General features: G+C 52.4%; 10 protein-coding genes across 10 annotated transcripts; 5 read left to right on the top strand and 5 right to left on the bottom strand.

The window, feature by feature from the left end:
• Nucleotides 1-483: 483 nt before the first annotated feature.
• Nucleotides 484-1,395, top strand: POX_a01418 (uncharacterized protein; the record flags this gene model as incomplete). The annotated part of the gene is made up of 1 exon (XM_050110346.1): nt 484-1,395. One exon carries the CDS (start codon nt 484-486, stop codon nt 1,393-1,395), a length of 912 nt encoding a protein of 303 aa, XP_049974114.1.
• A 374-nt stretch (nt 1,396-1,769) lies between these two features.
• Nucleotides 1,770-2,957, bottom strand: POX_a01417 (uncharacterized protein; the record flags this gene model as incomplete). The annotated part of the gene is made up of 2 exons (XM_050110345.1): nt 1,770-2,298; nt 2,365-2,957. The coding sequence occupies 2 exons, from the start codon at nt 2,955-2,957 to the stop codon at nt 1,770-1,772; spliced, it is 1,122 nt and encodes a 373-aa protein (XP_049974113.1).
• An 82-nt stretch (nt 2,958-3,039) lies between these two features.
• On the top strand, nt 3,040-4,471 carry POX_a01416 (uncharacterized protein; the record flags this gene model as incomplete). The annotated part of the gene is made up of 3 exons (XM_050110344.1): nt 3,040-3,305; nt 3,767-3,879; nt 3,960-4,471. The coding sequence occupies 3 exons, from the start codon at nt 3,040-3,042 to the stop codon at nt 4,469-4,471; spliced, it is 891 nt and encodes a 296-aa protein (XP_049974112.1).
• Nucleotides 4,472-5,220: 749 nt separating this feature from the next.
• Nucleotides 5,221-7,848, top strand: POX_a01415 (N-terminal acetyltransferase A complex subunit nat1; the record flags this gene model as incomplete). The annotated part of the gene is made up of 3 exons (XM_050110343.1): nt 5,221-5,302; nt 5,380-7,332; nt 7,394-7,848. The coding sequence occupies 3 exons, from the start codon at nt 5,221-5,223 to the stop codon at nt 7,846-7,848; spliced, it is 2,490 nt and encodes an 829-aa protein (XP_049974111.1).
• A 999-nt stretch (nt 7,849-8,847) lies between these two features.
• On the bottom strand, nt 8,848-10,177 carry POX_a01414 (Mitochondrial import inner membrane translocase subunit tim54; the record flags this gene model as incomplete). The annotated part of the gene is made up of 2 exons (XM_050110342.1): nt 8,848-10,016; nt 10,087-10,177. 2 exons carry the CDS (start codon nt 10,175-10,177, stop codon nt 8,848-8,850), a joined length of 1,260 nt encoding a protein of 419 aa, XP_049974110.1.
• Nucleotides 10,178-11,155: 978 nt separating this feature from the next.
• On the top strand, nt 11,156-13,331 carry POX_a01413 (Serine/threonine-protein kinase cot-1; the record flags this gene model as incomplete). The annotated part of the gene is made up of 4 exons (XM_050110341.1): nt 11,156-11,796; nt 11,899-12,402; nt 12,481-12,957; nt 13,019-13,331. 4 exons carry the CDS (start codon nt 11,156-11,158, stop codon nt 13,329-13,331), a joined length of 1,935 nt encoding a protein of 644 aa, XP_049974109.1.
• A 681-nt stretch (nt 13,332-14,012) lies between these two features.
• On the bottom strand, nt 14,013-14,800 carry POX_a01412 (Splicing factor 3A subunit 2; the record flags this gene model as incomplete). The annotated part of the gene is made up of 2 exons (XM_050110340.1): nt 14,013-14,708; nt 14,789-14,800. The coding sequence occupies 2 exons, from the start codon at nt 14,798-14,800 to the stop codon at nt 14,013-14,015; spliced, it is 708 nt and encodes a 235-aa protein (XP_049974108.1).
• Nucleotides 14,801-15,025: 225 nt separating this feature from the next.
• POX_a01411 (uncharacterized protein) lies at nt 15,026-17,101 on the top strand (the record flags this gene model as incomplete). Its single annotated transcript, XM_050110339.1, has 4 exons — nt 15,026-15,194; nt 15,280-15,733; nt 15,813-15,903; nt 15,965-17,101. The coding sequence occupies 4 exons, from the start codon at nt 15,026-15,028 to the stop codon at nt 17,099-17,101; spliced, it is 1,851 nt and encodes a 616-aa protein (XP_049974107.1).
• Nucleotides 17,102-17,780: 679 nt separating this feature from the next.
• POX_a01410 (uncharacterized protein) lies at nt 17,781-20,780 on the bottom strand (the record flags this gene model as incomplete). Its single annotated transcript, XM_050110338.1, has 3 exons — nt 17,781-18,643; nt 18,763-19,150; nt 19,398-20,780. 3 exons carry the CDS (start codon nt 20,778-20,780, stop codon nt 17,781-17,783), a joined length of 2,634 nt encoding a protein of 877 aa, XP_049974106.1.
• A 1,645-nt stretch (nt 20,781-22,425) lies between these two features.
• Nucleotides 22,426-23,374, bottom strand: POX_a01409 (uncharacterized protein; the record flags this gene model as incomplete). Its single annotated transcript, XM_050110337.1, has 2 exons — nt 22,426-23,292; nt 23,351-23,374. 2 exons carry the CDS (start codon nt 23,372-23,374, stop codon nt 22,426-22,428), a joined length of 891 nt encoding a protein of 296 aa, XP_049974105.1.
• Nucleotides 23,375-24,128: the final 754 nt, after the last annotated feature.

Genomic DNA, 24,128 nt, shown 5'->3' with positions numbered 1-24,128 from the left:
CTCGCGAGATCGGCGGCCGATCACTTGATGATAAGCCCCGATAAGCCCCGATAAGCCCCGATAAGCTCCTGCTCCGCTTTGACCGCCTGCGGGCGTTTCCCTGCGCCTCGTGAGTGGCTGCAGGTGAAGTACGCCGTTTCAACGTGTGAAAGGAGTCTTTGTTCAGTTCACTGTTCAATGCCTGGAAAATGGATTTTCGAAGTCCAGTTGAGGCCAAAAGGCTTAAATTTGAACCCATCATGCTAGCTTGAGCCCTGGCCAGGGGGTGCGAACTAAGAAATGGAAGGCAGATAGATTATCGACTCGAATCACAGGCGACCTCCCACATTGGGTAATCCCCAGAATAAATTGATGGTTTGACAATGAGACCTTCTCAAATAGACTTGAAGAGTGAGACCTCAGATCCTTTTTCACTTCCTCTTTCATCTGCCTACCGCAAGCTACTTGGACTATCATTTCGGTTCTATGCAAGCTCTAGACAAAATGGCCAGCATGACCACCAAGATCAAGCCATGGCGATATTCAGCTGGCCAGGATCCGTTTGGAGGTCTGGGAAGATTGTCAGGAGCTTCCTTGCGCACACAGACCGCCCGAGAAATCGAAATCAAGGCCAAAGAGATAGTGGACGCATGTCAGAGAAACTTCGGAGTCAACGTCAAGTTCACTTACGAGGATGCTCCCATTCTCGACGAGACCAGGGCTCACAAATGTCCGAATTTCTCTGTCCTCATCATCAAGGTGATCAACAAAGACACTCTAGATGCTGCCATTGCTCTTGAGAGTGCCAGTGACCTCCTGGATATTCAAAAGGAAAGCCGCGTCCTTGTCCTCAACTTCGCCAATGCAGAAACTCCAGGAGGAGCTTGGAGGAGCGGAGTCTCGGCACAGGAAGAACACATCATGTTCCGCACCACTCTGAGCTATTATGGACTTGATCCGAGTCTTTATCCGTGGCAAGACAATGAGGGTATTTACACCAGCAACGTTCTGGTCCTCCGCGAGAATGAAACCCGGGGATTCTCGTGGCTGTGGATCGACAGACCCGAGTGCCTCCCCTTGATATCGGTCATCAGCGTGGCGGCCGAGCAACGTCCACAGCTCGACTCAACTGGCACCAGGTACGCGACAGAAGAGCAGCGCACACGAACGCAAGCGAGAATGCGTTGTGTTCTGCGGATGGCTGCCGACCACGGCCACTCACGACTTGTCCTCGGTGCCTTGGGTTGCGGCGTGTTTGGCCATCCACCTGCTGATGTCGCAGATTGCTGGGCCAACGTTCTCAAAGAAACCGAATTCAAAGGATGGTTCGAGTTTATTGTATTTGCGGTTCTGGATCCGAAATGTGGGCCCAATCTGAAAGCTTTCCATGCGGCCCTGCACGATATTGAGATTTAGACGCGGCATCTTCAACACCCTCTGAACTGTCTTCCCCCTTGCACGTGCTTCTTGCGTCGCGACGCCCTTTTTGCTTCTTCTTGTTTCATGGAGCACCCATACAATAACCTGCCCCCAGAAATCCACACCGAGAACATATTATTTGTCTCTGCATCCCGAGAGTTTATCTTGTCTTCACTGTTGTCGATAGAATGCTGCTCGGTTTTGGACCAGGTATCAATTTTGGGCAAGATGAAATGAGAATGTGCTTTATTGGCCACCTCGATGACTGCGTCTTCCTTGGAATACGAGGAGAATCAATGAGAGACGTCCTTTCGCAAACAATATGCTCAGTAATGTACATTCAATGGTTCCAATTCAATATTCAGAAATGTTCACTTTCTGGTCCGCGTGGATCGCCGTCGGGGAGGGGTTGTCCCCGGGGACTTCTCCTCCTTGATCGCATCGATCTCGTTCGTCTCGGTTTTGACGGTCGGTTTTCTCTTCCCCCCGGACTTAGTCGTCTTAGGTGCAGGCTTCTCCTCGACATCGGAATTATCCTCCTCCTCCTTCTTGACAGATCGTTTGCGTTTAGGCTGCGCGGTTTCCCCGTCGTCGTCGATTTCTTTTGCTCCGGCTCCGGACTTCTTCTGAACCGCTGCGACTACCGCGCTTGTTCTACCTCCGACGGTGATAAAGGTAATCTTGTCCCCATTGGGGAGAGCCTTTGGGTGGTCCTTTTTCCCTTTGCCCCATCGATGTTTGAAGAGCCAATGTTCAGGAAATTTCTCCGAGTCCGCGAGTGCATCCATGGCTGTGGTGCAAACGTAATGGAGCGCCTTGTGGAGCTCCAGGATCTGCTCATCACTTAGAGTATTGCTGTACTGCTCCGGATGGATCTTGGCGTGATACAGTATCTCATCACTAGAATGATAAATAAACAGCATCAGTCATTTGTAGTTCATCTCCGACGGACCTCTGAGTGCCTACCCCATCCAGTTTCCAATGCCACTGATATTCGCTTGGTCGAGCAGCAGGGCCTTGACGGGGACTCTTTTGCTCCTCAGCTTCTCTTGTAGCCATGCCTCATCCAGAATATCCTTATCGGCAATCGGATCAGGCCCATTCTCTTTGAGAGGTGTATGGTCGCGAATCTCCTCAGCCGGACAGTCCACTAGGCGAATGCGGCTCAACCTGCGAGGGTCCACAAAGGCGGCCTCGGTCTTTGGATCCTCACTGGTTTCCAGAACAAACTTGGCGTACTTGGGCGGCCATTCTTCATCGCCGGGCTTATCCGAGCGATAGTAAAACGTGTCTTGGTCCTTGATCTTCATCCATCCTGCCATTCCGAAATGCATGACAGCGTGCGGAGGAGAAGACATGGTCATCCAGAAATACTTCCCCTGCTGACCAGCACCCACGACTGTCTTTCCCTGCATCGCTTTCTGGAATTCGGCCGCGCTCGTGCCGACTTTGCCATAGATGATCTCGTCATGATGCGCGTGTACCTTGGACAATGTCTTTCCAACCAGGTGTTGTCGAATGAAATGTACAATGCGTCCCACTTCAGCAAGCTCCGGCATCTTGGCTCTGCTTTGGTTGATGTAACAATTTTATACAGCTTTAGAAGATCGTATACACAATTCACGACAAACCAGGGTAAGAATGGAGAATGCGAAGACAAGATCACTTCAGCTAGACACGAAACCGAACGCGCGCGACACGAAATCACGTGATCGAGCGCAAGCTGTAAATGGGGAAGTGGGAAAGTGGGAAAGTGGGCACTGGCCGTTGTCCCTGGAGGGGCAGTCCTTCGCTGGAAACCTGCAGCAGGCTTCGATGGGCACCGTCATCGAGCCACCAGCCACTCGATGCTCCGGCTCGATGGTAGTCCGGTACGGCACGAAACCTCCACTGCATCCCTTGGTCATGTGAGCCATGTCGGGTGGGCACCATACAGTAGTGATTAGTACCAGTCCACTCCTACTTCAGAATCGGCTACGCGGTGTGCTCCTATGTACCGGTACCAATAGGACTTCCGCGGCATCAGGCTGGCGCCAGTCACCTTCGGTGATCGCTCATGAATCCACGGGCTGGAGCAGACGACCCATTACTCAGCGAGATATGGCGGGAACGCTAACCCTGATTAGGACACGCCTTCGATCATGCGGCGAAACTGGCCTCCGACCGCACCGGATAGAGCTGCACTTATCAGCTATCTTGCCATACCTGTTGAACTCAGTCTCACGTAGCATATCAATTCACGGTCTATATTACTGATACTGAAGTGCTACATTGCAAATCTATCCTGTCTCTCGGGTGAACCACACTCTAACCATTCTATTTTAAACACCGGCAAACACGCATCCAAGCTGGAGTGGTTTTGGGCTAGCAATCCGGCACCCGGTTCTGAGGCGACAGTCGAGAAGAAGATGTCACAACCAACGTCGACCGAGACTCCGGCACTGACTCCCCAGTTCTGCTTCAATCAGAGAGCTCTCCAAGGTACGAAAGCCATCTTGACTCGTGCGACACTGGTGCTCCGCTCCTCGGAAAAACATGAAGCTAACTGAAGCATCTCGCAGATTTTCTCCGTTTGTCTCGGTCCACCATTGATGACTCTATAACACAAAACTTGAATGCGCTAGTCACACCGTCTCAACGGGGATGGGATCCGTCCTCCACCGCCGCGCGACAGACAGGCTCGCCGTCTCAAAAGGCCATTGACCCCTCAGCGTGCCAAGGGTTCAAAGACAACGTGCTATTCCCGTCCTGGCAGACCCGATCAGATGTGCTCAACTATTGTGCGGGAGTGGCCACGAGTCCTGACCCAGATGACCCGGACTTGATCTTGCGGGAGACGGAATCAGCCCGGGATCGGGAACGAGTGGTGAATGAGCGATTGGATCCGTACTCGGCTCGCTTTTTCCCACGAGAGGCTCGCACGGAATCACTCGCCAATTTGATCCGTAACCAGAGGACCGTAGAAGAAATCATCCGGAGTCGGACGTGGGCCTTGGTGACGGAGAAATGTGCCGAACCTTCATCCTCATGGGAGGATGCGTTGAACACATGGCGGAAGGATCATTCACGATGACCGTCACGCTGACTCTGTGGTTTAAGGGGCATCTACGCACATACACTCAGCCAATGCGCTCTCTCCCAGTTTCATTGCATTTCAAGCTTGGCTGCTGCAAGGTCAAGGTGCTCCCGGTTTTGGTCGGGTCTCGTCAACGACCGACCTTCTTCAGTTGAAGATGAAATATACCTGTACAATATTGCTTGCATATATGGAGCGGCTTGCGGAAATCTCACCTTCAATAATTCGACACAATTGGAAGGGATCACAATGTAATCTACAACATAGGGTCATGTTTAAGACCTCTGATTGAAACAGATCTTGATGTTTCAATTTGGTACTCCATCTCATGGGCAGGTCTCTGCCTGAACGACCCAAGAGTTGGAACAGCTTGTCCCGCTCTGAGATGTCTAGTTTGAATAGAATTGAGCACACGGCCCATACTCAGGCTTTCCATCTGACCAGCCGGTGCCGGCAATCTGTCTGCTCTCAATAGAACAGCGTGCCACTACTAGTTCCATGTCTCAGTATTCAATATTTGACCAAGCCAAGAGGACAGGTGACATGATATGCGCTTTGACCTGACTTTAATGATACAACCTTCCATGCATGCTGGTTGCCGTTTTTGACAAGTTGACATCGGCGCTATCTTATCGGCGCGGTGCAGCTGTTCTGCCAAGTTCGGACTCGGAGCAGCCGCTCCCCGCACACTTCGATTCCTCCCTCGCACCAGTCAATTCTTTCGTTTGCCAGCAGCGTCGCCCACCATGCCGCAACCATTGAGCTCCAAGGACCAGGCCTTGTTCCGCCAAGTGGTTCGGAACTTTGAGCAGAAGCAATATAAGAAAGGTTTCACCCTACTCTCTTCGCCTACCCCACCTACAATAGCTATCAGCCTCTAACTGACCATGTTTTCATACCGATAGGCATCAAGACGGCAGACCAGGTTCTCCGGAAGAACCCAGTCCATGGCGATACCCAAGCGATGAAGGCTCTGATCATGAGCCACCTGGGTCAGCTAGAGGAGGCGTTTGTGCTGGCCAAGGAAGCTCTGCGCAACGACATGAAGTCACACATTTGCTGGCATGTTTACGGTCTTCTCTACCGGCAAGAAAAGAACTACGAGGAGGCCATCAAGGCATACCGCTTTGCTCTGCGACTGGAGCCGGAATCTCAGCCTATCCAGCGCGACCTGGCGCTCCTTCAAATGCAGATGCGTGATTTCCAGGGATATATTCAAAGCCGCAGCGCAATGCTTCAAGCACGCCCCGGCTTCCGTCAGAACTGGACCGCGCTGGCCATTGCCCATCACTTGTCGGGCGACTTGGAGGAAGCTGAAAAGGTGCTCACGACGTATGAGGATACGCTCAAGATCGCACCACCCGTTTCAGACATGGAGCACTCTGAGGCTTGCCTATACAAGAACACCATCATCGCCGAGTCAGGGAATGTGGAAAGGGCACTGGAGCACTTGGAGAAAGTCGGATACAGGTGCACCGACGTTCTCGCCGTCATGGAGATGAAGGCGGATTATCTGCTCCGCTTAGGCCGCAAGTCTGAGGCGGCAGATGCCTACACTGCCCTCTTGGACCGCAATCCTGAAAACTCAATCTATTACAATGGCTTGATCCAAGCCAAGGGAATCGCTGTGGATGATCACAAGGCACTCAAGTCTCTCTACGACGAGTGGGTCGAGAAGAATCCGCGTGGTGATGCCGCACGCCGCATTCCTTTAGACTTCCTCGAGGGCGAAGACTTCAAGGCGGCCGCAGATGTGTACCTGCAGCGCATGCTCAAAAAGGGTGTTCCATCACTGTTCGCAAATATCAAGCTTCTTTACAGCAACCCTGCGAAGCGCGACGTAGTTCAAGAGCTGGTCGAAGGGTATGTGTCGTCATCGCAACAAAATGGCTCAACTGAGAAGAAGGAGGAGTTCTTGGTCTCCTCGTACTACTTCCTCGCCCAGCATTACAACTACCATCTCAGCCGTGATCTCTCCAAAGCCATGGAGAATGTTGAGAAGGCGATTGAACTTGCACCTAAGGCAGTCGAATATCAGATGACTAAAGCTCGAATCTGGAAGCATTACGGCAATACCGTAAAGGCAGCGGAGGAGATGGAGAAGGCCCGCCTTCTGGACGAAAAGGATCGATATATCAACTCCAAAGCCGCAAAATACCAGTTGCGGAACAACGAAAATGACAAGGCTCTGGATAACATGAGCAAGTTCACCCGCAACGAGACCGTTGGTGGTGCGTTGGGCGATCTTCACGAGATGCAGTGCACTTGGTACCTGACTGAGGATGGCGAAGCCTATTTGCGGCAGAAGAAGCTCGGCCTGGCGCTGAAGCGCTTCCACGCCGTCTACAACATCTTTGAAACATGGCAGGAGGATCAATTCGATTTCCACAGCTTCTCGCTGCGCAAGGGAATGATTCGAGCCTACGTTGATATGGTCCGGTGGGAAGACCGTTTGCGCGAGCACCCATTCTATACCCGGATGGCCATCTCTGCGGTGAAGGCTTATCTGCTTCTTCACGATGAGCCCGACTTGGCACACGGCCCCGAGGGTCTCGGCGCCGATGTCGATACCATGGATGAGAACGAGCGTAAGAAGGCTCTGAAGAAGGCCAAGAAGGAGCAACAGCGCCTCGAGAAGATTGAGGCAGACAAGCGCGAGGCTCGCAAGGCCGCCGCTGCAAACGCTAAAAGCGCCGATGGAGAGGTGAAGAAGGAGGACACTGATCCTCTCGGAAATACCCTGGTGCAGACAAAGGATCCCCTGAACGACGCGATGAAGTTCCTGACGCCGCTTCTGTCCCTGAGCCCTCAGAGCATCGAGGTGCAATGCCTCGGATCTGAGGTCTATCTCAAGCGAGGTGGGTCCCTACGGCAGAAGCGATGATAGAGAAGAAATTACTGACATGATACTGCTCTTAGGCAAGCACCTGCTGGCTCTCAAATGTCTCTCGGCCGCGTACGCTCTGGATCCCTCCTACCCCCGCCTTCACCTCCAGCTCCTCCGCTTCCGCAAGGCCCTGGATGGTCTTTCGGAGCCCCTCCCAGCTCCCATTGCCGAGGCGATTGATGCAGGTCTTGAGAAGATGCTTCCCAAAGCTCAAAGCCTCGAAGAATGGAACACTTCCTACCTAGCAAGCAAGAAGGACAGTGCACCCCACGTGCTGGCTGCCCTCTCTGCTCGCCAACTCCTCAAGCCGGACAGCAAGGAGCAGTGCGAGAAGGATGCTGTGGCTTTACTTGACTCGCCCAGCATCACCATCGACGACGCAGTCGCTGCGCTGGAGGCACTGAAGAAGTGGGGCAGCAACCTGTCCGCTTTCCGCCAAAAAGCAAGCGAGAAGTGGCCACAAGCCTCTTTCTTTACTGCCGAATAGACTTGTCATTGGAAGAAGGTCTGAGTCGGTTGTCGATCACCTTTACCCTGTCACCGTCTTAGAACAGTTTTCTGCAATGCACGGAAGGCTTGACCAGCTCGAGCAGTTGACAAGTGGACCGTTACACAGATGAATATAAAACAAAAGCCGAAACAGAGGTATTGTGTTGATGAACGAGGTTGTCCAAAAATGAAAACATCAATTCAAACTTTTTAGCTTCCATTTTCAAAGTGAACGCCTGCTTATGACTCTAGCATCCGCATGTTGCAAGGGACCTTACCTATAAATTTCACTGTGCATTGTCATCTGTGTATTCTGTTGGTAAACAAATGCATCTTGTCCAGCACTACCCATCATTGTGGAATACCTAGACAGCGCTGAAGTGGAACTCCGATCCCCAAAAGGTAGCAATTGGAAATCGGGAGCTGATGGCCACCTACCTAGGGACGGGTCGCCCGTAGCAGGCTCTGATGTGATGCCTATGAACAGCTGTTATGAATATTCATGATCAATAATCTGAGGTAAATACTGTATGGTCATGTCCACCATCTAGTGATTTGATCAAAGGAAGACTCGAGTGCTTTCGACTCAACCAGTCTTGACGGAAGAGCTGCCATTTTATCTAGTCATTGTTGAAACACTTGAGATGTATCCAGTATGATTAGTCCCATACACATCCCCGCTGAAAAAGATCCACACGCCTCTAAAATTGACTAATATACAAGCTGACTGGAAGAATGAGATGGTCATGCAAAAAAGATCGAGATCGATCACTGGATCCCCTTCTCGGAAACACCGGAACAGCCGCCTCCGTCTATGAACATCAACATACGGGTCCTTCAGGGCGCTAATTATCATCTCCATCCTCCACATTGGGGAGAATGGGTTTCCTCCGCAAGGTTTCCTCATCCTCGCCGTAGCCGTATTTGATCCACATGCGCTGCCAGAAAGGAACCGGTGCTGGTCGCTCCTGGCCGAGGATGTATTCCTCCTTGGCGCCTACGCGCTGAGCGCGCGCTTCATCTTCAGGGAGAGGATGGCACGCTGCATGCGCGAGGCGATTCGCTGATCCAGCACGATGTTTGCCAGCCATTCACGCTCCTTGTCGGGATTGTGCTCATCAGGCTTGTGCACGGACTTGTGCCATTCCTTCTCTTCCAGCTCGAGAACAGTTTGCTGCTCGGCAGTGCCCTGTGCGTATTCGGCGAGGGAGTCGTCGGTCAGTGGACTGGAGTCCTGATAAGGTCGGGTGTGAGCGGCGAGAACCAGCGCTGCGACGTCTCGACCAATATTCTCAGCAAGGTGACGTTGATTAAGGTAGCGGTACAAGCGGATCGGGGTATTCAGGAAGCCCAAGATGTGGGGAAATTCGATGGGAGCAGAGCCATCAAAGGTTTGCGGGAGTGACGATGGAAGATGAGCTTCGGAGTATGCGGCGGGAGAAATATAGGCTGGAGCGGGACCGGCGAATTTAGAGCGCTTCTCTTCCTTCTTCTCACCCTCGTCGGGCTTTTGCTCCGTGGTGGCCGAGCCGTCATCAGAGGGTGTATCACCGCCTGCGGTGTCTTTTAAAGTCTCTTCGAGCGACTCGACAATTGGCTTCTCCACAATTGGCTGAGATGGAGGATCTAACGGTCCCAGCCAACCTTCATGCAAGCCACGCACATATTCCTTCCAAGTGTGCCGGCCGATCACCAGATCACCCTTAGGGCCACTCTCGTCCTTGATCCCCATACGCTCACGCATGTCCAGAACTGCAGACTCGACGCTCGGCTCCTCAACCACCGAGCTGTGTTCCCCGGCCTTGCGCCTCAACTTGCGGATGGTCTCTGCGGTGCTAGCACGAACCTCTCCCTCGCGGCGGCCTTCAACGACCGTATAATCCAGGGCAGCGGCTGTCAGGATTGGCTTCACATATTCTTTGAAATGGTCTCTCGCCACACGAAGACCATCTCCCGGGGGTGCCGCCAGGTAAATAGTCAACTTGCGACGCATCTGATCCACCCCCAATGGCTCATTGGCGATGTGAGAGACGAGTTCACACCATTTTTGTTGTGAGCGGCGTTTTTCACGGCGGTCGTAAATAACGGCACCGGCAAAGGAGCCAGTGATTGTGAAGAAGATCATCCAGTTCCGAGACGGGAGTTTCATGCGGATGTTCGGCATGCCTAAGGAACGTTGTAGATGCGTTAGTCGCGCATTCTGTGAAAAGGCATCGTGGGAGAAAACGCAACCTACCCATCATCTTGAAGACTGGATTTGGTGGCCGTGGGGCAGCCTTGGGCTGGCCAGCACCAGGAGTGGCGCCAGAAGTGGATGAATCGGCCATGATCTCTGTATTGCGGAGACAACAAACACGATTGTTGCGGCGAGCGTCCGCAAAAAAGTTGAGCGGGCCCTGGAACTATCTGCATCACGTGCTACAGGCGGCAACTGGCAGATCCACGGTAGGACTTTCACTTTGGCCTTCACATCACGATCTTTCCCAGGTACATGCCCCATGTTTCTGAGTTGACCTCTTGCGAGTTGCTTGTAATGATGTCAAATACCCTCTATTGATATGGATACAGTCTACATATTTAATAGACGGTGTTTCAAGACTGGATAATGTCAAGAAAAACACCACTACTGTTTCAATGGTATTCGGTTTGCAATTGTAGCGGGCGGCCTGGATCCGCGCGCTAAAATCAGACACCTGTTGTTCATATGAACTTTTGGTGTTAATTTGTCCATTTTAAAAAGCGGCTAAAATGTATTCAGAGTGGAGGACTCCATGCGATCCTCAGTCGAGTATATGATTTTTCTCCCATGGTATCAACTACAAAATTCCTCAAACTGCCCTTCGAGTACACCTCCAGATTAAAAATCCTAATTTGTTCTGCGAATCACTGTCTTGGGAGGAATCTCACTCTCGGTTCTATCTATGGGCGGGAGACTCGTAGCCTGGCGGAGAAAGAAGGAAATCGTGACTACACTGAGCTTTACCAAAGAAAAAACAAAAAAAAAAAATCCGAGGACGGTCGCACAGGGGGTAGTTGGATATTTAATCTGACAATACCACTAAGGCAAAAGGATTTCTAAATTGTCACACGGACGCGAATAGGCCCTCGAAGCACAGCAACTCTCTGATTTTCCATAGAGGGGGACGAGATCGCCTCCTGAGGAAGCCACCGCTCCTTTGAAACAGTCCCCCCGCCTTCTCGCTCTCCTTTCTCCTCCATCTCTCTCAACTCCCACCTCTTTCCCATCTTCATCTCGCTTGATCCATAGTCCTTTCTAGATCTGGGAGAAGGGACCAACCATCAATATGGATCCGAACAATAACAACAATAATCGCATGAACATGAACTACGGTTACAATGACCGCAATTATAATGCGGCGAACAACCGAGCCTATCCCACGACTCCATCCGCGTTCCCCCAACCCATCTACCAGAACCCAGGAGCGCAGGATTTTGTTGATCCCTCAAATCCAGCATATGCGCCTGGGTACTTTATGCAACATCCTTACAATGCCCAGAATCAGTACGCTCAACAGCAGCAGCAGCAGCAACAACAGCAGCAGCAGTATGCGCAGCAGCAGGCCCTGCAGTCACCTCAACCAGCCTACCAGACCCGACCAGGCTATGCCAACGATGCCACAAACGGCTTGATTCAGCAATTCTCCAACCAGGACTTGAATGCCAATCGCGGAGGCTTCTTCAACCGAGCTCCTTCCCCGGCCTCTCGTCCTCGAACCGCCGGGGGTTCACCAGCAGGCCAGGCGCAAGCTGCACACTTGGTTCCTCCGATGCCTCGGAGCCCTCGCCCCCCCTCAGAGCATGAGGAGCTGCAACGCTACCCGGATCGGTATTCGGAGAATGTCCACAAGCGCGGCAAGGCCGCGAAGGAGTTGGTGACCGTATTCTTTCATGAGAACATTGAGCGCGCTCGCGATCGTAACATGCGGTATGTTTCATTTCTTCTCTTCTTTGGCACAATCAGACATGATTCCCTTCTCCGCCCCAATATCGTACCGGCCAGTAACTGACCCCCCGGCGCAATCCACAGCTCCGTCGACCTGGACAAGACCCTCCAAGACTCAAGCATCCCCGCAAGCAAGAAGCGCCAGGAGGCGGAAGGGATCTCAAAGAGAGAATCGGACTTCCTCCGATTCCTCCGCACAAAGGAGACGCCCCAGAACTTCCAGACTATCAAGATCATTGGAAAGGGTGCTTTCGGAGAGGTCAAGCTGGTGCAGCGCAAGACGGATGGCAAAATCTATGCACTCAAGTCGCTCATCAAATCAGAAATGTTCAAAAAGGATCAGCTGGCGCACGTCCGTGCCGAGCGTGACATTTTGGCAGACTCCAAGGACAACCCTTGGCTGGTGAAGCTGCACGCTTCGTTCCAGGACTCGGCATACCTCTATTTGCTCATGGAGTTCTTGCCCGGTGGTGATCTGATGACGATGCTGATCAAATACGAGATCTTCTCGGAGGATATCACACGCTTCTACATGGCCGAGGTAGTCATGGCTATCGAGGCTGTCCACAAGCTTGGATTCCTTCACCGGTATGTACCACTTCTGTCTGCCCGCCGCGGGTCTCTTGTCGATGGATCCTGGGTTCCCATACTAACTCTAATTTCTAGTGATATCAAACCTGACAACATTCTTCTCGACCGCGGTGGCCATGTCAAATTGACCGATTTCGGTCTCTCCACGGGCGGCAAAAAGACCCACGATAACGCTTACTATCAGAACCTCCTGAAGAACTCGACGTCAAAGGATCGTAACCGCAATTCTGGATACTTCAACGACGCCATCAATTTGACCGTTTCCAATCGTGGCCAGATCAACACGTGGCGTAAGTCTCGCCGTGCGATGGCATACTCAACTGTCGGAACCCCCGATTACATTGCACCCGAAATTTTCAACGGCCAGGGTTACACATATCTCTGTGATTGGTGGTCCGTGGGGGCCATCATGTTTGAATGTCTCGTAGGCTGGCCGCCATTCTGTGCGGAGGACACGACCGATACCTACCGCAAGATTGTCAACTGGCGCGAGTGCTTGTACTTCCCCGACGAGCTGGTCCTCTCCCGCGAGTCCGAGTCGCTGATTCGAAGGTAAGACTTAAGTGCACCGAAACAAGTCAGGTTCGCCTTTAATACTGACGTCTTTCTTTAGCTTCTTGTGTGATCCTGAGCACCGTATCGGCAGCGAGGGCGGACAGCATGGCGGTGCCACGCAGATCAAAAATCATCCGTTCTTCCGCGGTGTGGTGTGGGATCAGCTGCGCAGCATTCGGGCGCCGTTTGAGCCCCGTCTCAGTTCGAACATCGATGTGTCATACTTCCCCATCGACGAGATCCCTCAAGAGGACACGAGCGCCATTCACCGTGCCCAAGCGCGGGCCATGCCCGAGTCTCAAGAGGCCGAGATGAGCTTACCATTCATTGGTTACACGTACAAAGCCTTCAATGCTTTCCAGAGCAGCTAAACTCCCCCTGCATGGTGTCTTTGAAACATGTCTGCTGAGCTGGAATCACTGATGTTACGCTGAGAGCAGCAGCTGGGCCTGCACTCTTGCCTCTCCACCCGGTAAATGCTTTCCCTTTGACGATGGCCTTGAAATCCCCCCCCCCCCCCCCTTCTCCCTTTGCCTTTCGGTTTGATGTGTTTGTTTATCATATCATGCGCGGCTCTTTCCACACTATGATTCGAGCGTCACTTTTTGGTTTTCAATTTGAAGCACGATCAGACTGTTTCCGGTTCGATGTAGACTTTGTGTGACGCACCGATGGAAGCAAAATGGAAAACGATATGGTGGGATGTGGAAGTCTGTAATGCATCGCATATCCTCGCATCTCATTACAACAGCCAGGTCCCTTGTCGGGACGGACGATTGTTCATCGGCAAGGGCCACCCAATCGTGCATTCAAGCGACGCGGCCGACCCAACTCCATATAAAAAGTTTAGTTTACAAAGACCCAGAGACCCAAAATCACCTCCAGAATTGAACCAAAAAAAAGAAAGACAGATTCATCGCTTGTTGTTAATGTCAGATGAATAATTGGCAAGCAACCCAATGACCCAAACGCCAGAGCCCCATCCGAATCTTGATTGAGCCATCGTCGTCCCTGAACGACCTGGAAGTTTCATACAAAAGACTGTTTCTGCATCAGGTCCGCATGGGCGCAAGACCAGGCACACCACTAAACCGTTCCTCCCGCTCCGTCTTGAACATGATCTGAACCCAAAATTCCTTGCTATCCTCATCAAACCAGGTCCAGTATCTCCCCTCGCGGCGATCAATCTCCTTAGCCTGAAGCTTGAACGCACAGGTCTGATATGGCTCCGCCGCCACGACCAAATATTGGAAATTCTTATCAGGGTCTTCAATCTTCTGCTCAAACGCCGACATGAAACGCACGCGCGGGACGATCCCGGGTGTGATTTCCTGGAATTGTAATTGGAACAGCAATCCCATCTGTCGCGTTAACGGGTCACGAATCTTGGTGATTTTGTATCCCGGTCGACCGATCTTGATGGTCTGCTTCTTGACCTGCACTCCCATGGCCCCTGGCGCCGTGGAAGGATCTTGGTTCTTGCCCTCGCGCTGTTCACGGGCTGCACGACGGGCGAGGTTCGTCTGGTGCTTTTTGCCCTGGGTATGGGCCAAGTAGGAGCCGTCATTTTGGTGGACGGTGAGACAGAGACGACACTCGAAGCTGCCGACATGGTTCTTGAAGAAGTAAGGGTCCTTGTCGAGATCGATGGACTCGAGCGCAAGCTTGCGCAACCGCTCGCGACGGTCAGCGTTGGTTGCGGAGTGAGACGCAACGCCTCCGCCACCGAATTTGGAGCCTGCTCGATTCTGTGCGACTTATTAGATCGGGTATTGAAAGAACCGGATTTTCAGCGAGAACGAATAACGGTAGCTCAGGGTCTCCGTACCTGGTAATCCATAATTGCGGTGAAATCTGTGAGGAGACGAAAAAGGTAAACTTACGCCAACCCCCCCGAGCTCAAAGGACCCGACGCTGGCTCCGAGCCGGAACTTCACTCAGAACAATAGGGATTATGTAAGCGCCACCGCGCCGTCTTTTGAAGACGCCCGAAGTACACCAGGCGATCCAACTCGGAGATGGTTATCTCTCTCCGAGGATTTCCCAAAGTAAACAAACTGGAGTGATGAGTACTTTTGCTGTCGGTTCACGTCGCTCGTACGATGGTCAGCGATGTACTATTCGCTTCGTGGGTCCTCTTGAAGGGACCACTGGGGAATGGCTAGGCATTGAATGGGACGACCCAACGAGAGGCAAGCATTCTGGAGAGCATAAAGGAGCTCAGTACTTTGTTTGTATGAAGTCAACCCCGATCCGGAATCATGAGACCTCCTGTATATCTAGGTCAATCGATGTGCACCATGCTGATTGATATGTCAGGCAAAAGCCATTACCCTACAGCGGGTTCGTTCGTCCGCCCCTCGAGGCCATCAGACTCGCCTCAGAGCTTCCTGGGCGCCCTGCGTGCCAAGTATGCAGCCGAGGATGATGGTCCTTCAATAGAGGGCTCCAACTCTCAAAAGATCGGAAAGGCCGATCAAGGTCTGATCCAGATCAGTGGCAAAGTCGTCGAAGAAGTTGGCTTCGACAAGATTCGCCGACAATTTGCACAGCTGCAGCAACTGCGAATTGCTCTCCTGGATGGCTTGTGCATCACGGGAGTGCTCTCTTCCTTTGAAAAACCGGAATCTCAAGTTCGTGAAGCGGCCCAAGAAATTGCCTCTACGTGCCCAAACATCGAACAGCTGGATCTGAGTCGGAACCTGCTAAGTAGCTGGCGTCATGTCTGGGACATTTGCAATCAACTCAAAAGCCTCAAGAAGCTCAAGGTCAAGTATGTTCATACAACACCCGCCGCAAGAGTTTCTCATTTCGCTGTCACGGATCTAAGCGAGGGCTAACTCGAAATGTAGTGGCAATCGTTTCCAAGCGATAGAGGACGGGCTGGTCTTTGAAGGCATTACTGAGCTTCATGTTGCGGATACCCTGCTCAGCTGGGATGAGGTAGGGCACAGAAGACGGTGAAAAGAAAGAAGTATCAACCTGCTAACCGTACAAAAAACAGATTATAGAAATTGCCTCTCGATTTCCAGCACTGACAGAACTGGTGGCATCGGGGAATCAGATCACCGCCGTCTCTCGCCCACTGCCTGGGGCGATTACAAAGCTGACCCTCGAAAACAATGAAATCGAGTCCATTTCTGCCGTTCAACCGCTGGCCGAGACTCAAACCCTGCAGCATCTCTCTTTACGAGGAAACAATCTCCATGCCGTCGCTGCAGACTCGGAAGAAGCAACTCTTCCATTTACATTCCCTCCCTCCGTCACTTCCGTGGACCTGTCCAGGAACAAGATCTCGTCCTGGAAATTCATCAACCAAATCCCCGTTGTCTTTCCCGGACTCACTACTCTACGAATCGCCACTAACCCTCTCTACGACCAGTCGCCTCTACCCCCTGCCGTTGCAGCAGCCACTTCCAGCATGAGCGCCTCTCAACCCATGACGCTCGACGAGGCATTCATGCTCCTCCTCTCCCGCTTTCCAGCCTCCCTGACAGTCCTCAACTACAGCGTGATTTCTCCCCAAGACCGCGCCAACGCCGAAATGTACTATCTCTCCCTCATCGGCAAAGAGCTCTCAGGAACCGCAGAAGCCGAAGAACCCGCCATCCTGGCCTCACATCCTCGCTACAAGGAACTTTGCCAGCTGTACGGTGAACCCACGATAACCCGAGCCACGGAGGGAGATGGCTCGGGCAGAAAAGTCCACCCGCGCTCGGTGGCCGCCCGGCTGGTCAAACTGGCCTTCCGACTCTCGGATTCAAAGGTCCGCGTGCAGGAAGTGCCCACTTCGTTTGATACGTATCAAGTCAAAGCCATGGTGGCGCGGTTATTTGGCCTGGCGCCGTTTTCGTTCAAACTCGTTTGGGAAACGGACGAGTGGGATCCAGTCGAACAGAGAACTGGTGAAGACGGGGAGGCGACGTGGGATGACTATAGCGACGATGATAGTGACGACCACCATGATGATGATGATGACGACCATGATAAAATGCAGCATGCAGATTCGACATCCTTGGCCCAGAGCAACCGCTTCGTGCGGCGTGAAGTCGAGCTGACAGAGTCTACACGAGATATCGGATTCTTGTTTCAGGGCGAGATTGGCGAGATGAGGATCCGTGTGGATACACCTTCAGCCTGAGGTCTGTCTTTTATTCTTTATCTATATTCTTTGTTGTCCTGGGAGCTCATATTTGACGAGTTATCACCGCCAAGGCAATGATGAGCGGAAAGGTACACCGATGCTGTCATACACTGTAGAGATTATAGTCTGCGGGTTCAAGATTTCTGGACATTTGATTCCCGAATTGTAGAATATGATTTATCATATTGGTCTCGGCCGCTAAAGCGAGCACAGCCTCCGGTAGATGTCTTCAACCAGAGGCGTAGGAAGGGTTGTACAAAAAAAATAAAATGAACAGAAAGACCAAGACAAGAGTAACTTCGTGAGAGCAATGCTCAGGCCGTCAACGCCGTTGAACCAGGCTCACAAGGTAGACCGGTTCCCCTGAAGCCTACAGCCCCAGGAATGGAAAAGGTAAATTGGATCTCAATGAATCGTTGAGGATAAAAGGTGAGGTGGAAAAAATAAGAGAGAGAGAGAGAGAGAGGTCGTAACGCCAGGCCATGATGCTTTTTCAAAATCGCGAGCAGAAACGACGCCGCTGCGCAATCGAAAAAAGGGGGTTAACAATTCAAAGTAAAAAGACAACATCAATCAAAAGCAAAAACAAACAAACCCAGTCGGCACCTTGACGACGGGCTATTGGTATTTGAACAGGGAGGGAAATAATCATCGAAACTGAGCATCAATGGACCGGTCACTCGCGAGCAACCCACCAGGAACGAACGGCCATGCAGCAGATTCGTTTGTAGATTTGCGTCGTGCCTTTGCCTTCGGCCTCTTCTTCGATGAACTTGTGCGCAACGAAAAGTTTGGTCCCAGCCTCCTTCTCGGTCGTATATCCGACCTTGGGAAGACTGTTGGGGAAATCCGCCCAACGTTGCCCGAGGTGTCTGGCAATGGCGATGGAGTAAATGATATCTCGATTTTCATAGGTGTCGAGCAGTTGACGGCACCGCACAAGAGTATCGTCGATTTGCTTGGCAGAGCTGGCTTCATTGTCGTGAAGCGTCAAAAACTCCCCTAGTTCGCTCCAGAAATCCAATTGACGCTGCATAAACTGGTCGGGCTGGTGCGGCGGAGTGGCGGCTTCTGTCCTGTGCGTGCGGGATAGCGAATTCTGATCCAGATGGGTCCATGTGAGGAGGGCTTCGATCGCGCTCAGGCGCGCCCGTGCCGCCACTAGATTCCAGTCCTGACTCGTCTGCCCGTTGTCTGTGGACTGCACCTGGCGACACAAGGTCATACTCCGCCAGATAATCGAGGCCTCGAAACTTTCCAAGCGGGCAACCGTATTTCCGTCATTGAGATTCCAATCATTGAAAGCATTGATCAGGGCGGAATAGTCGGCCATCAGTTGCACGTCGGCCATGAGCGTTGACAGCGCCTTGTCTGCGTACCAACGAACTTCGAGGAGCTTGTCGATAGCGGGCGCATAGGTCGCAAGGAAGACTGCTTGGATTTCTTCGAGGCGCCCAGGAGGCAGGGTACCGACCGGATGGGGTGGTGGAGGGGGAATCCCACGTAACGCGATCAGGTCATTGATGTTGAGATTCTTGGCTAAAAGGAGCGGTTCAATTAGCATCAACCGTGAGGTGGACGAGAATACAAAGATACTGAAACCGGGCTTTGTCCCAGGCAGGTCTCCCGACCTTGCCTGGTGAACTGCCTCCACGTACCTTTGTAGAGCTGATCCGAGCTCTGCGGCCGAAAGTCAGTTGTGGACTGCATCGTGGAAGGATGTGAGACGGTGCTTGTTGCAAGAGAATGGTCAATGCCGGTTGCGTTGTCGTGATGATCGGTGGAAGCGCTAGGAGATTCGGAATGAAGTGAGGGCGCAAAAGGTTGCGACGATGCGGGCATGTACCCGGGCGGCGCAGAAGGATACGAAGGCGCAGCCTGCACTGGAGGGCCCTGAGGATTGACCACGAGCGAGGGTGCCTGGGGGTTCGGAGCTGGCTGGATGGCCGATGGAGCGGACGCTTGAGGGCGAAAAACTGGGTCGTAACCTAAACACTCGCGCTTGCTCTTGACACAATTTCTGCACACGGGATGACCCTCGTCACACTGCAAAAATTAGAAAAAAAAATAAATGATAAATCCCCACCAAGCGATTGCCAATAAAAGAAGAAGAAAGAACAAAAGGATCTGGGAGGAGGGTGTGGCCGTGAATGATGCGGGAGACAAAATAAACGATAAAGGGCGGGGTCTGCGGCAACAAGCGAGGCCCGTAGGCCCCGCGGAGCGCGCAAAGTGCAAACTCTCAACTCCAACAAAACAGATGCTCAATTTTGAGGCCAGTAGCCTGACATACCTTGATTCTTCGTTTGCGACAGGTCAAGCAACCTGTTTTGGTGCGTCGCTTGACCTCTTTCTTGTGGCGCCCACTAGACAGCATCTTGTTGGGATCTCCCGGCAGTGGATAGGCCATCTGCGAATTCGGACTCATGCCGGCTGGAGAAACGCTGGACGCGTAGCTGGGCATGTACTGTCCCATCGGCGCCATATTCTGCATGTTGGAGGGCATAGGAGAGCCAATGGGTGCTTGGGGCATTTGACCGGGTTGTCCCTGGACGTGGTTGTTCGAGTTGGCATTCACGCTGGCGAATCCCCCACCGGAATTGTGGTACATATCGTTTGATTGTGGTTGATAATTCTGCGGAGGCTGAGACTGATACTGATGCTGAGGCGAGGCTTGCGACGATTGCTGTCCGTCGTGCGGCGCGCCCGAATTGTATTGGTAGTTGCCATTCGAGGATGTTTGGTAATTGTCGTGAGGTGAATTCTGGTAATGCGTCGTACCATTGATGGTCCCATGGAGCGAATCATGGCCGGTATTCATGGAATTATCCGGTCCATCCTGGGTATCGTGATGTCCAAAATGACTGTCGTCGCCAAATGGGTGGTCCATAGTCGGGATATCTGTGCCGATTGCGGGCAGGGTCGTGTCGATCGCTGGGAGCGCCAAGTCGTCTGCCGATGCCGCGCTGACGGCTCGGAGAGCGGCGTCGAAGGAAGGCAGCTCGTTGTCGTCCAAAGAATGCGAAGAGTCGATCGGTGGGAGAGAGGTATCCATAGCAGGCAGGGAGGGAAAGGTAGACGTAATATTGTTCGGCGGGGCTGCTGGCTGCTCAGCATCAACCGTAGGAGTGCCGGTACCTTCTGACAGAGCTGGAGTGGCTTCTGTATTCATATGAGTTGAAGAAGCTGGAGTCGCCTCCGGCGCAGCAGGTGTGGCAGGCGTGGCAGGCATCGTAGATTCTGTGGATGCAGCCGGGGCAACAGGTGCAGGAATCCCAGGAGCCTCGATGGGTTCAGAGGATGCCAGAGGTACTGCGGCGTCTGAATTGGTAGGTAAGGTTGATTGTGCGGGTGTTGAGGGTGTGGGCATCTCAGGTTGGGGAGGAGGAATGGGAGAGTGGGGAGGAGGCGCTGGTGTCTCTGATGATTGTTCTGGCCTGGCGGTCTCTGGAGGTTCGGATGGAGCTGGGGCCGGCTCAGTTTGATTTTCCGTTGACGGCATAGGAGTTGGTGTGGACTCTGATGCCATCGCCTCTGATTGCCGTGGAGGTTGCTCTGCAGCTGGAGGCGGACTGTTGGGCGTTGGCGCTGGAGCACTCGCCTCCGTGACGCTGGGAACTGCAGCCTGGCCTTCCTCACCTGGCCCACCAGCATTGGGTTCTGAGGACTCAGCCATGTCTCCTTGCCAGCCCTCCGCACAGTTCAATCAAGCTGGACGTGTTTGATCGCGAAAACGTTACGGTCGATAAAAGACTTCTGCAACTGCGGGGAGAATGAGAAGTCTCGTGGTCAAAGGCTGTACAGCTTGAAGCTGAGCGAAAGCGCCACTCCAGGTCGAATGGGGTGAAACGTATAAATCATCTATCGCCTCGGATCTGATCAGATGAAAAGCCAAGTTAGCATGCGGTCCTGCCATAAATTGCGCAATCATGCCCCCGCCATATCCTTTCTGCCGATCTGAAACAGAGTCTGTCATTGTCGGGATGAAAACATCACGTCCCAGAAGAATATCTGCACCGGAGCCGCGCAGTCCAGCTTGTTCTGGAAAAAGTCCAGTGGGCGCGTCGGTTTCCTCCCATTTGCTGCACTGCCAGGCTCACGATCTCAAGTCCAGCTGTCCCAACCACTGTGTTTGAACCATCGAAGACCGAAAGCGCAGTGGCAGCCTCAATTGAAGACAAATCAAGCTCCTTTCCTCCGATCCAACGAGCCGCCCAACTGCCTTGGTGAGTGCGTCACCGTGTCAAGATTTTGTCGCATTCTCTCTGCTGAGAATCCCAAAAATTCTCCCCCGCCCGAACTCTCACCGAGCGAACCGAGGCCATTTGCATGATGATCGTGGACGATATGGATTAAAAAATTTTCCTTCGGAGAATTGTCGATGGCACTGGCCTTTGAGCCTTGTGAGGCAGAGGGTCGTGGATCTTTGCTGACAGCCACCAAGGAAATGCGCCTCGGACAGGACGATGCGGGCAGACCGGACGGGGCAAATTACGATAGATTGGACAGGATCGCCTCACCTGGGGGGAAAGGACACTGTGTGTCTATACAGGGAATGGTGATGCGCGAGCTGCTGGCGAACTCGGCGGGTTTCTGGTTTTGGTGGGCAGCCGGAGGGAGTTGCGCGAAGTTGGAGGAACAAACTAAAGCAGCTTTCTTTTCCGGCGATCCAAAAGTTCTCCGCTTCAACGCCGAGAAAAAAATTGGAGTGGCAACGCCAAAATCTATACAACAAGCTAACCATACAAATGCATATGACAACTCTGCATGCATGGAACTACTCAGCATGGAACCATCAGCTCTGGCTGAAATTTACAATGGGAGAATTATTGTATTGTATTTTGAACACATTTGATCTGGTGCAGTGCCGTCACAAGGTAACTGAATTTCTGCCGGCTGGACGGTAGACGATAAGGCCTGGTGGACAGAGCGGGAGACTCAAAAGGTGGAATGATGAACATCGTGTCAGGCCTGGGAAAAAGCTGAATCTCTGTGTTCGCTGAGGATGCATCTGAAATCCTCATTAGGTAGTAGGCTTCAGATGGAATCCAAAATAGTGGTCTCAAATCTCGTCCAAAGAACGAGGGGGTCGAGGTGTCTGTGGGAGGCGCTCACTTGCAGTCGGAATCTCGCCGTCGTCGAGTTCCTTAAAAATCCGTCTGCAGACCCTGGACGCACTACACTCTGGATTACCATCGACTGATACTGTGACAAAGGGCTTGCCATATCGTCCCGGTGGAGGTTTGTATGTGATGTGCTTATTCTCCGATCCAGCGAATTTGGGGGGTCAGGGGGATTACTCGTTGGATAGCGCACTCCGTTTATTTCCTCAGGATTTTGGCCTTGCGCTTCTTGAAAATAGGGCCAGCCAGTTCTTCAACGGGTTTCTCCTCGGCAAGAGAAACTGTCGGCTTCTCAGGTACTTCTGTCTTGACTTGGGCAGGGCTGTCAGTATCTTCTGCCTTGGGCTCAACCGTGGCTTTCTCGTCCACTGTATTGAGGGTTGCCTCCCCGGGTTGGTTGTCTTGTCCAGCATCGAAGCCTGCGCTGGCATCTGCAGCCTTGGTTTTCTTCGGCCCCTTGGTGGAGGCAAGTAAAGCATCCAGATCCTCATCCTCATTATTCTGTGCTCCAGGATAAGACCTCATTCGGGATCCCCACCCCTTGCTCACCAGTCGCCCGGATTCATTCTGAGCCCCATCCTCGGCTCCATTCTCCTCATCGTCCCCTTCAAGCTTGCGCTTACGGACGCCGATAGATTTGACACCACTCTCCTGCTCGTCGAGTTTCGTCTCCGACATAGTTTGCCATTCCCCAGCGAGGGCCATCTCCCCACGGTATTCGTCAGGAATCGCGATACCCATTTCTGCCAGTTGAGCCATTTGCTTTTTTCTCTCCTCCAGGCTGACCGGTCGAGCGGCGGAATCGGACACCGACGCGGCCTGCTTCTTCCAAGGCGCAGGGCCGGTCGCATCCTCTTTCGCGGGGCCTCCCCCGACAGCTTGACGAAGTCGCTCGACTTCGCTCTTTGCTCGCTGCGATTCACGCTGTTGCTGTTCATTATTGCGGTGGATATCCCGGAGGAAGCGCTTGAGACTGCCTTGATGTTTGGGACTTGCTTCATGCTGGGTCTTCTCGAATGGCGTGTCGCGGATGAAGATCTTGCATTGTTTGCACCAGTAGCGAGGCTATAAATAAGGGAAAAATTAGCGCGAGACTGCAGGGGGAGAGCAATGGAGCGCTGACCGCTGATTTCCAGTATTCGGCCATGTTGGAGCTGTTGAATGAATGTAGATGGAGCGCAATCGCAACGGCGCCCCGATAAGATTACGGGACTTCTCGCCGCGCTGGAAGGGACTAGTCCCAAAAGGGGAACTACGCATTAATCGAGTCAGTGACCTAGCCTCGGTGCATGGCCATCAACAATTCCCCAACGGAGCTTATTTTGATGCTCAATGAGACCGAACTCAGAGCGATTTGAATGAAAATCATTTTCTCAGTAAGAGAAGAGATTTAATCAGAAACATGGAATATCATGGAAAAGACGGGACTCGAATCAGTCAACACGTGGCTCCGCTATTGTTGCAAAATATGTATACGAGTACGCTCAACATTGCCGAACAACATTTCGACAACTATTTGATTCGGTATGATCTCCCCCTGCTCCCGTCGTCATGGAACTAGATAGACAGATTTGGAGGTAGGTAGGTAAGGTATTTCGACTATTCCAGCTCCTAAAGTGTGCCCAGCTGACTAGGACGCGTATTTAGTTCTTAGTACCTAGTTAGGCATATGCACTGATGAAATGCACTGACAACCTATAAATTGCATCCATCCATCTTTTATTTACACCACGTAGTAGGTCCTTCCTTCTGCGAAACCCCCTTTCTCAAACTCAAGAAATGGGCTAAAGCGAAATTAGCTTCAACATGAACACACATAGTTCAAATACATATCGATGTATGGCTGAGATCAAAGTCTGAAACAGCCTCATATGAAAGGTCAGATTCATCTGGATCAAGGT

This window comes from Penicillium oxalicum, chromosome I (genome assembly GCF_001723175.1).
Source record: "Penicillium oxalicum strain HP7-1 chromosome I, whole genome shotgun sequence".
NCBI classification, from domain to species: domain Eukaryota; kingdom Fungi; phylum Ascomycota; class Eurotiomycetes; order Eurotiales; family Aspergillaceae; genus Penicillium; species Penicillium oxalicum.
Note: the sequence above shows the minus strand (reverse complement) of the source record. Positions and strands in the feature narration are given on the sequence as shown.